Below are 12,060 nucleotides of genomic sequence, written 5' to 3' on the forward strand. Positions count from 1 at the left end.
AATGAAATGTGTCATAATGAGGTATGCGTAAAGATTATGTTGTAAGATCTCGTTAAAAACATATACAGTATATGGGAAGATAAACATACTGTAAGTCCTTTTCTGTATTTCAATACTTCAATACTAATACTGACACGACTGTAACGTAAAAATGTTTTTAGACCGTGTTTCTCAACCACTTGTGATCCAAGGCAAACTGTTTTCATTGAAAAAAAAATCCTTTGGCACACCGCTTGTAGAAAATGTTTAAAAATGTCATTCTTGGCTCCAGTCTTTTTTTTAAATGTCTTGATTTTGAAAACAGGCTACAATATAAGTAATATTTTGGCATTTTTTTTCCCTTCTCTTTTTCATCTTTACATATTTTTCTTTGTTTTCTTCTTTTTTATTCAATTATATTTTCCTCTTTTCTTTTTCCCCCTTTTCTGGATTTTCCCCTCTTTTTATTTTTCAATATCTTTCTTTTTCTCCTTTTCCCATTTTTTTCTTCTATATTCTTTATTTCTCCTTTTCCTCTTTCTTTTGTTATTTTCTTCTCTTTCCCTTCTTTCTTATTTATTTTCTTTCCTCTTTTTTTTGTTTTGATGTGAAAGACGAGGCAAAATGTGAGAAAAAATAATGTGTTTCGGTTAATTAGAAATCTCTGTAGTTTGTATTCTTTCTTGTGCGTATAGCACTCGTTTTCGGTTGCAAAACATATAGAGACATCTAGTGGTCACATATTATACATTACCTTTAAAGGTACAGTATGTAACGTTTGACCAAACGATCTTCAATTTAGGATTGACAACATTTTGACTGTCCCTTTATCATTTATGATACGTAAGTGCCACCTTTAGAGGTACATTGTGCATCGTTTTACCGCTATACACCACGGTATTGAGGCAGCACGGCGGAGCAGTGGTTGGCGCATGTGCGGCACAGTTCATGTTTCGGGAATCTCCTGCGTGGGTTCAAATCCAGCTCCAGACTTCCTGTGCGGAGTTTGTATGTTCTCCCCGTGCTTGCGTGGGTTTCCTCCGTGAACTCCGGTTCCCTCCCACATTCCAAAAACACGCATTTCAGGTGAATTGGCCGGTCCAAATTGTCCCTAGGTGTGAATGAGCGAGTGAGTTGTCTGCCCCTGAGTGCCCTGCGATTGGCTGGCAACCAGTTCAGGGTGTCCCCTGCCCAATGATTGCTGGGATGGGCTCCAGCACCCCCGCGACCCTACTGAGGATAAGCGGTGTAGCTAATGAGATGAGATGAGACCATGGTATTGTCTAATGTGAACAAAAACCAGCTAAATGGGCATAGTTCTTGTATTTTTGCCTATTACAGTATTCAAATCAGTGTTTTTACTGAAGGTTTTATTGTATCACCAGGATGCCCTAAATATTACACATTAAATGGGTGAACGGTAATTTGACTGGGTGGAAACATATGATGCCCGGAGAAAGACGGGCGCCACCAGGCTGGACTTGCCCAAGACACAACACAGGAAATGGTGCCACTACCACCCTAGTGGTTAAGGGATCCAACCACCCAACCAATGTGGTCGTGGTGTACTTAGTTGTGATGGCTTCAACATCACAACCCACTGCCACTAGTGCTATATGCACAGTGGCAATTCAGGCAGTGGACAGGGGGGCATCCTGAACTGGTTGCCAGCCAGTCATAATTCACACAGAGACAGACACATCACTCACCGGGGTGCCCAGAGGAAACCCACGCAAGCACAGGGAGAACAAGGAAACTCCTCACAGGAAGGCTGGTAGCTAGATTTGACCCCATGATCTCAGAACTGTACCACTGTGCTATATGCACAGTGGCAATTGGTTGTGCTGGTAAAGCCATCACAACTAAGTACACCAGAGGCGTGTTCAGGAGAGTGAGTGATTGCTATCGCGAGCTATCGCTAGCTTCTGAACGGCCAGTGATTATTGAGCGCTCGCGTGCCCGAGTAATCACGGGAGAAAGACCGCTTACTTTGATTTCCAACATGGCGTCGACAGTGCAGAAGATGGAGGATCTCACCCTGACGAGTGCTGTTGGCGATGTAATATATCGTCTTACATTGCCTGGTAATGTTTGTGAACAATGCAAGAGAGGTATGACCCTTCCACTGCGTTTAGGATAACCTTAACTGTGTCAATATGCGAACTGTCGCTCATATCAGCCAACTCGCTCAAAGCAAGCTGTAGAACGAAATCCATTGTACTGTCGTCGGCCATTTTGGATCAGTAAGGCAATCACAGTGAGCGATTACAAAACGTTCAGCAGTGCGCGGCAAGCGATTATCAAGAGACTACATGTCTGATCACTCTCCTGAACACGCCCCAGGACCCACTGCCACTAGTGTTATATGTACAGTGGCAATTGTTAACTGCTTCATGCCAAAAAATTATGCTAATGGTAACATGCTAACGACTACATGTGTGGATGGCTGAGTCCCCCCACAGAACCAAGTTAAAAATTACAAATACAACTCTTTGAGTTAATAACCTGATGCTAACAGTTACATGCAATCAACTGGAGTTATATATATACAGGTATCATCTTCCATATCCGTCACAACTCTCACAATTGCCTCGGGAATTGTCTAGTTGTTATTACTCTCCGAAACAGAGGGGGGCGCCACAGTGCTCTCTGTCGCGCTGTGTTCCGAAGGAAGAAATTCTAAACACGTGTGTTTTTTTTTCGTTCCCTAACTCAGTTAGCACTAGTGAGGCTAAATCCGGCATAATTACATATAAACGATCGATTCTTGATTTTCTTACAAAATATGGCAAAGATAAAAAAGGAAAAGGTGGTCGCCGACGAGGAGGCACCGGCTGCCGAGGTGAACGAAAAGTCTGAGAAGTCGTACGAGGAGTTAATCGCCAACCTCAACCCTATCGCGAAGCCGCTAGCTACCAGAAAACTCAGCAAGAAACTCTACAAATGTGTCAAAAAGGGTAACAATCACCATTTAACCTGCAATCTCTTTCACATAATGCGTAGTTGGACAAATTGTGAATATTTCTTTATACGTTTTCTTAACCCTCGTGTTTTCTTTGTGTCAAAAGGGCCCGTCTCTGTGTTGTTTTAAACCAGTAAAATCCCCTAAATTATATTTTATCTAACTCTTGTGAGTTTCTTACATTGGTCCCATTAGAAGAAAAAGAAAATAATAATTTTTATTCACATTTTCAGGTGTTTCTCCCCCTAAGCTATCTAAACATACAAACCGTTTTAAAGTGCAACGTCCCAGTTCTAAGTGCAATACCCCAGTTTTTGACTGCATTATTCCAGTTAAGAACAATATTCCGGTTATGTACAGTTTTTATTTTAGATGCTCTTGACTTGATATTCTAAAACAGCTGTGCAGAAATTTTTTATTGCAGAAGAAGTACTTTATCTTATTTTGCACTGTTTCCTTTATTTAACATCTGACTTCACTTCCATAATTTTGTGCAAATGGTAGATTTTTCAGTCATCACGATAACTTGTTACAGTTTCAAGTGCAATATCCTAGTTGGATATAGTTCTATTTCTGTTAGAGGTTATAACTTTATATTTATGAGCCTTTATATTGTTTACAATGCCCCCAATAAGCAGGTCGGCGCCTTGCATGGCCGCTATTGGTGTGTGAGTGTGTGTGAATGGGTAAGTGTAAATCACTTTGTAAAGAGCTTTGGGAGGTCTTCATTGACTTGAAAAGCGCTATATAAATGCAGACCATTTACCATTTATTCTGAAGAGATGTGCCTTTGAGGGGTGGCTGCAAGATAAGAGTGGTGATATTTATGTAAGGTATGAAGCGAAAATAGGTTGGTAAAAGCGGTAGTGGAAGCAGCGAAAAGGAAAGTAATAAAATGATAATATAGGTGATTCTGGAAAAAGTACTTAAATGGTCCTCAAAATGAGGACAGCTCAAGGGTTAAATAGTAAATAAAAAAGTTAATTGTATAGCCAGGTGAAGGATAAAATGTTTCCGCTTGAAAATTGATAATTATATATGGAGTTGTTTTTGTTTTTTGCAGCGTCCAAATTGAAGAATACCCGCCAAGGTGTTAAAGAAGTTCAAAAGTTTATTGGAAAGGGGGAGAAAGGGTAAGTCCTTGTCAGGCATGTTATATTCCCCTTGGAAAATACTGTGCTGCATTAAAGGGACAGGCTGAATTATTTAGCGCTTCCTATCCATCTAAAAAAAACATACGTTAAAAAATATATATTGCTTCAAGTAGTATGCAATATACATAAACTCTAATAAACATGTATTTTTTTAAAAGAGCATCTAAAAATGAAAAGTGAAAAAGTCACTTTTAGTTTGTATTCTTCCATGTGCTTTTTAGCACTCGTTTTCAGTTCACCACTTGATGTTGCTGTATAGTGTCGTGCAACCAAAAAGGAGTACTACGAAGCACAAGGAAGAATGCAAACTACGGAGACTCAAAAATACCAAAACACACCATTTTACTTAATTTTTCACCTGCCACCCTTTTTAAGGACTTTTGGTTCATTAGCAGCAAGATGACCGACAATTATGTCAGCTCCCTTCAGATCAGGTTCATGCCATGTAAAATAAATCAATTTTCAAGCTTGGAATATTTTAAAAAATAACATTTTTATATAATAGTTGATGTTTTTTTTTTTGTTTTTTTTTTTAAATTAATACATTTGAAAAAATATCGTTTTTACAACTAGGGGGCGCTAAGTATCCTACGCTATTCCATTCAAATGTTAGTCTTTAACGCCACTACGAAAAAAAATACCAAATCTTGAGATTGTCCATCTATTCTGAAATGTGATTTTCGAAGCTACGTCCTTTTACCGCCAAGGGCAGTAGACTTGTATACACACGGGAATAGTTTTACAACTAAGTGCTAGACAGTAAGCTGCATTGGTCTTAATTAGAAAAGATCATGGTTTTTTTGTGGTTTGGTTGAATATGGGATGCTCTGATGTGTAAATGATTATAACAATCACAAATTGCTCATTTTTCAATTGTGGTAAAACTACATTCACTCACCATTAATCGATCTGGGGGATTGTATATCATTGCAGCATTGTGTTGTTAGCTGGCGACATACTTCCTATTGAAGTCTACTGCCACCTGCCAATATTGTGTGAGGACAAGAGCTTGCCGTATGCCTACGTCCCCTCCAAACAGGTGTGTTTCTTCTGGCAATTCTCTTCTACCGTGAATTCCGGAATAGATGCCGCTACTTTTTTGCTACATTTTAAACATAGCGGTTTTAAATACAAGCAGCTTATTTTTGTGGCTGCACTGAGGAAAGCTGCAAGCTATTCATTTCCGCAACGCATGCGCTGTAAATACAAAACACCAGCGACGCCTGGAAAAATTTAAAACACTCTTTTAGAGGAGAAATTAGTCGAAGTTTTGCCAACATTATTCATATTCGGTAATACACAAAGGGAGGTTTAACAGTGCAGTGGTAGCTCTTAATACGAGCTTAATTCATTCCAGGATCGTGGTTGTAGTTCGAATTAATTGTGTAGCAAGCAAATTTTCCCTATATGTATTAATTTAAAACTAATTGGCCAATTCCTTATCCCCCTAAATCATCAAAGTTAACCTTAAATAAGTCAAGTCGTGTTTAATAACTATAAAACTCATCTCTCTGGTCACTAAAAAACACATTAAAAATGATTATTCATAAAATAAACATTAGTAAGATAAATAAGATAGATACTTTATTCATCCCCGTAGGGAAATTCACATTTCCAGCAGCATCCTCATGTTAAAAGTCAAGTCACATCTATTTGTAAAGCCCTTAATCACAAGATGTCTCAAAGGACTGCACTGGATTACAATTACACCATCGCCTGATCTTAAGCCAACATGCAGGCAAGGAAAAACTCAAAACCTCAGCGTGAGGAAAAAAGAAACCTTGAGAAAGGGGCCTCACAAGTGGTAATCCCCCTTCCAGGATGACCAGAGTGGAATAGATTTAGCAATACACAAACATGGTAAACACCAATAAAAGAGAACACTAGGTAACATGTTAAAATTTGTCCTGAAAGTGCATGACAGCAATGACGCCTCTTAAACAGTCCAAAAAAATCCAAAACAAAATAAGAGATATAGAAAACAACAATATCCAATAAAACCGCTTCAATGGTCATAATCCAAAACACCTGGTGTAAACTACTCTGAGCAGAATTGAAAGCGACTCATTCGGGCATGGGGTCTGCGAGGTCATGGCGCAGTAGGTGTCAGGTGTGTACCTGGCTTAAAATGTCAGAAATGGACGTGAATGAATTCCGTTTTGCGTTTTTAAATCCGGTGTGGCTCATACAAAGACCGAATTTAGTTTTATCTTAAATTTGAGCATGCAGCTTTTAATCAGGTGCGTTCTCTTGTCCGGAATTTACTGTACTCTTACTCAAACACCACTCAGCCAATTAAAACAATTTGTGGCCAATCTGGCTTTCTTTGCAGAATTTGGGCGCGTCCATCGGCAGCAAGAGGCCCACCTGCGTGGTTTTGATCAAACCTCACGAAGATTATCAAGAGGCATACGATGAGTGTCTAGAAGAGGTCTCCAACATGCCCAAACCGCTCTGATCTCCCACACTCAATATAACAGAACGATTTCAGATGCTGGAAATGGTTTGGAATGCATCGGGACATTTTGTTTCACAGATTCTGTTTTATTTTCTACTTATGTCATTTTATTTTTAAATAAAAACTGAACTCAAGCCTGTCCAACTGGGTTTTAATAGCTTGATTTGGAAAGTATTGAACTTGTCATGCCGTTTACTGTTAGTAAAATGTCTGATTGCCAAAAAATTGCACTATAAATTTGGAGATAGTAATATTGACTTCTTCCTCATATGACTATTGTTTTCTACAATCTTGTACTTGCAACTGAACAGTACCTTAACAAACACAAAAAAAAAAGATTAACATTGAAAGTAAAAAGACTGCTGATTTAAAAATTGGTACGGCATTGTTTTTTTTTTCTTGTTTAATAATTCCTAATGTACAGTATTTTTCTAATTTTATAGGTTTTGAATACAGTGGTCCCCTCTTTATCCATCTACCCTGGTCATATCCCTCAAAAGGGGTGACCGACAGCAAGACAAACACATACACAAAAACAAAAGAAAAAAAGGGAAAAGGTAGCAAAAAAAAAAATTTGACCATGGCAAACCCAAATGCCCGAACACCCAAACAAGTCAAGCTTGTTAAGCTCGGCACCCAAGTTGGTAATGCCTTCGTCCCTCCAGATGAACCGGGACACAGGAAAGCGGCTGTGTCACTTGGGTCTGTGACACAACACACTCCTTTGTTCAACAGCAGGGCCTGACAGCTTTTACTGGTTTACCCCTGCCGCATCATACAAGTGCTCTGCCCATCTCTTAGAACGCGTCTGAACAACCTACTACCCTTTCACAACACCTCTCCACTTATTCCTATCACCAACAAGAGCTCTAGCTTCCACTACATTTAGACCTCTTTCCTCCAATGCACTCATAACACCATATATCCACGTCAATAGCAGCCTTCCTCTTGGTCTCCTTCCATTTACTTCTGCTCTGTAGATCCTCTTCAACATTTTGCTCCTCATCCATCCTCTCCATGTGTCTAAACCAAACGAGTACTCTCATCCACACGCTTGCTCAGTTCCAATGCTACTCCAGTTCTGTCTCTCGCAAGTTATTCCTCAATCTATCCAATCTTGTCACTCTTCGCATACTTCTCAAACACTTCATCTTAAAAGCATTTCATTTCCTTCTCAAATCTTCCTTCAGATTCAGATCTACTTTATTGCCATTCTAGTACACGTGTATACAGAACGAAATGTCGATACATCTGACCCGCAGTTTCCTTGAATGTACAGATATAAATAAAATGTTGTATTGAGTTGGAGTATTGAGTACTAATAATATACTAAATAATTATGGCTATGTATAGTATTTTACAGTAGTGCAAAGAGTGCAAGAGGAGTAGCTAACCAGATGTGCAAAATGGGCAGTCAGGTAAACAGTAACAATAACACTAGTACAATAGTGCAGAGGAGAACAGATGTGCAAGGGGTGGCTAGCTATAGAGAACTGCCAGTATTGCAAAAAAGTCAAACAAAACCAACAGATGTACAGATTAGCAACAGTTTAGATTTACTATGTGTTTGATTGACCATTTAACAGTCTAATGGCCAGGGGGACAAGACTATTGCGGAACCTGGTGGTCCTGCACCGCACACTGCAGTACCTCTTCCCAGAGGCTAGCAGAGTGAACAGTCCATGATGGGGGTGAGAGGGGTCCCTGATAATGTTCTTGGCTTGGAATAGGCAGCGCTTCTGGCCAATGTCCTGAATGGAGGGGAGAGAAGTCCCGATGATTTTCTCTGCTGTTCTCTTCACCCTCCTCACACTACCCCAGTCGGAAGCGCTGCAGCCTCCACACCACACAGAGATACAGCTGGTCAGGATACTCTCTATGGTGCCCCTGTAGAATGTGATGAGGGAAGGTGGGGGCAGGTGGGCTCTCCTCATCCTCCGCAGGAAGTACTGGCGCTGCTGTGCCCTCTTCACCAGTGATGCAGTGTTCACGGACCAGGTGAGTTTGTTTGTGATGTGCACCCCTCCAAGTCTACACCATACAACAGTTGGCACAATCATACAGTCCTCTCTTAACATCCAAACTCCTATTCGTTATTCATCACTTTTCTCATAGCACCCAACGCGGTTTACTTTTCAGTTTTTCTTCTCGCTACGGATTTGCATCATGCATTGTGTTCTGCATTCTGATTGGCTAAACCAGGCTTGTCCAAAGTCCGGCCCCGGCGCCAGTTACAACCAGCAATCTAATCTTTACAGGCCCGCAGCCTCTTTCATAAAACTATTCATATGTGGCCCACCAGTAATTGTGACTGCAGTATAAAAAAAATGTACCAAAAAAAAAAAAGGATTTTGCCAGATGATGGCAGTAGACCTTTGGCCAACTTGCGCTTTGATTTCTGTGAGAAATTTAGTCCACCCCGTTTCTTGCATGGCGACTGTAAATAAAAAAAGGAAATGTTTCACAAAGGGCTGCTGCTTCCTGGACAAGTGTAAATTTGAGTATTTTATTCACCAAAATCTGAAACAATTGCGCATGCCTAATTCTTCAAGAGACTAGCTGTTTTCAAAGAATATGTCAAGAAGCACTGCCAAATCAAACAGATTGACTACAAAAAGTTAACTGGAAACGAACGTTGTGAAAGTTGCGCAAGTGGAAGCTGTTTTAAAGGCACAATAGCGTTATTTTTTTTAAGAAATCCTGCGAGTCAAATGAAAATGCTACAAAGGCGAGCTATGAAGTTGCGACGCTGGTCACCAAGCACTGCAAACCTTTGAAGTTGAATTTATTAAAGACTGTTCAAAGAATGTCAGGCTGAATAGTCCCGCCTTACACAATTTCAGTTTACCGAATCTGGCCTGTTTTCCGAAAAGTTTTGACACCCTTGGGCTTAACAGTTTCTCGCTTAATTGAAGGTACAGTAGTTATTTGTAAGAAATATTACATTTACAAACAGTACTTTGATTCATTAAACAAATTATCGCAGCAAGGAAATTTCTGGCCGTGAAGATTGGATTTATTGTAATTTCAATTAAGGCCTTATGTGGTTGTTGATCTGAGTGCTATATGTGTAGTAGCCATGATCTTTGATTTTTGCAATCCGGAGATGGAATAAGAGCTTGCTCTGTCCACTCCACGCATCGGCCCGGTATTGCAGTACCTCCGGGAACGGTGCATTTGCAATGATCGCAGCAAGGCTTTAGGGCTAGGACCTTAGCTTGGCCTTTTGGCTGAGAGTAAGTGTCCTGGCTCCTAGGCTTTGTAGCGTATTATGAACTGACCGATAACGGATAAAGGATAATGAATAACGAAGAACGAAGATAGAATAATAACCCTTAAAAACCCCAAAAACCCCCGCAGCAAGGCTTTAGGGCTAGGACCTTAGCTTGGCCTTTTGGCTGAGAGTAAGTGTCCCGGCTCCTAGGCTTTGTAGCGTATTATGAACTGACCGATAACGAATAATGGATAATGAATTACGAAGATAGAACAATAACCCTTAAAAACCCCATCCCCAAATGATTGAGCCTATTAAAGGGTCTGTTCCTTGGTTTTAGTTTATAATTAAGTAATGGTATAACAATTGTAAAAAAAAAAGTTTTTTTTACTTCACGGATATCGCTTATCGTGGCTTCATCTTTAACTAACCCAGCAATAAAAGAAGAATCATTGAACACTGCTGAACTTGGTTGAAACTGGACTGAAAAAAAAATCCCGTCACTCAAAAAAGCTTACAAAATGGTTCAAAACATAAGATGAGTACGATACAGTGCAAAGAGATTAAAATGAAGTCTAAAATACAAGCAAAAATGTAACTCAACACTCCTAAAATATTTGGAACGAGACAGGAGTTTTTTCACCTGCATCCCATAATGCACTATGTGAAGCTCGTGGCCCGCCACATAATTTTAAGAGGGACTTAGATTTTTGTGTCTCTAAAAATAAAGCATTATTTGTGATTCGACCTAAAACTACATTTCACACAATGCCTGTCGACTAGGATATCCGAGAAGTGACAGTTTAGTGCCACGGCACGCTAGTATAACTATGAATGAGTGGGAGTCGATAAATAAATAATCTTAAAAATGTCCAAGACGATTATGTTATTTTGTTATACAATGAGAGGACCCACACAGAGGACTGGAAGAATGCTGCTTGGGAGGTTGGGATGGCAGAGCTATGCCCTTGCACAATAGTATTGCCTTTTACACGCTGGTTAACTACTGTTAAAAGAAAATAACTCTGAAATTGTTTAATTGATGTTGAAAATGTCAGGAAAAAATGTTAAAAAGTCATATCGTCACGTCATATTGTCAGATATAAAAAAATTGTGAATATGCTTGATGGCTGTTGAGATTGTCGTGTTTGTTTTGCTGCTGTTGGTGTCGGTGGATTTGTTCAGACCGAGGACAATCGACTTTGGCCTGGACGGATCTATTGACACTAACAAAGATGTTATATAATGAAATTGTGAATATGCTTGATTGCTAATAAGATTTTCGAGAAGGGTTGTTCAAACCTCACTTTGTGTTTGCTGTTAAAAACGTCATATTGGAATATAATATTGTGAATGTGCTTAATTGCTGTTGAGATTGTCATGATTGTTTTCTGTTATTAGTGTCAATAAATTTGTTCAAACCAAAAAATACAATGATACCTATACGTACAAAATTCATTTGTTTTTTGCATCATGCTCATATCTTGAATCGCTCGTATCTTGAGCAATTTTTTTTAAACCGAAATAACTGAAAACCAATTAATCAGTTCCTAGGATCCCCAAAGCATCCAAGTTAACCCAAATTAGCTATAAAACAAACCTTCCTTATCATTAAAACGTTTAAAATAGTAATTGAAAATAAAAATATAATGATAAGAGGATAATAAAATGACTCTTAAGCCAGTGGTAACGTCTGGATGTTCTCATAACTTAAACTTTCTCTCACATATCGGGCCAAATCTTTTCTCTAAATAGATCTTATATCTTGAATTTCTCGTATCTTGGGTAATCATATGTAGATGAATCACTTTTATATTTATAACTTCATATATGTGTACCGCGATATATGTGTATTGTGACTGGCTGGCAACCAGTTGAGGGTGTCCACTACCAGAAAATGGCTGGAATGGGCTCCAGCAAATCAACTACCGTCCCTTCCCTGTGATCCTGTTGAGGATAACCCATGCAGAAGATGAACATATTTGTGTGAAGCAACATTTTCTTCAATATAACTCTGACTTGAATAGAGAGAGAGAGAGATACATACCTGTCAACCTGTACGGTTTTGCCGTACAAAGTACGTTTTTTTAATGCACTTTAAGACGAGTACGACGCATAAGGAAATCTGTACGGAAAAACGCAAATTTGTCAATGATGGGTACCATCCAGTATACACCGACTCACGAAACAGCAAATCAATCAAGTCAAAGGAGTTCACAGCTGAAGCCTGTATATCGGTATCGTTTTTTTCGTTGCAAACGAAGCGAGCAGTTTGATGCTACTGTGCGCATGC

General features: G+C 39.4%; 1 protein-coding gene and 1 pseudogene across 1 annotated transcript; both read left to right on the forward strand.

The window, feature by feature from the left end:
* The first annotated feature begins 2,612 nt into the window (after positions 1 to 2,612).
* Positions 2,613 to 6,692, forward strand: nhp2 (NHP2 ribonucleoprotein homolog (yeast)). Its single transcript, XM_088321049.1, has 4 exons — positions 2,613 to 2,936; positions 4,005 to 4,074; positions 5,029 to 5,134; positions 6,428 to 6,692. The coding sequence occupies exons 1-4, from the start codon at positions 2,765 to 2,767 to the stop codon at positions 6,551 to 6,553; spliced, it is 474 nt and encodes a 157-aa protein (XP_088177175.1). The 5' UTR covers positions 2,613 to 2,764; the 3' UTR covers positions 6,554 to 6,692.
* A 2,885-nt stretch (positions 6,693 to 9,577) lies between these two features.
* Positions 9,578 to 9,735, forward strand: LOC148349746 (U2 spliceosomal RNA; annotated as a pseudogene).
* Positions 9,736 to 12,060: the final 2,325 nt, after the last annotated feature.

This window comes from Urocampus carinirostris, chromosome 17 (assembly GCF_059441175.1).
Source record: "Urocampus carinirostris isolate Australia breed hairy pipefish chromosome 17, RoL_Ucar_1.0, whole genome shotgun sequence".
In the NCBI taxonomy this organism is placed as follows: Eukaryota; Metazoa; Chordata; class Actinopteri; order Syngnathiformes; family Syngnathidae; genus Urocampus; species Urocampus carinirostris.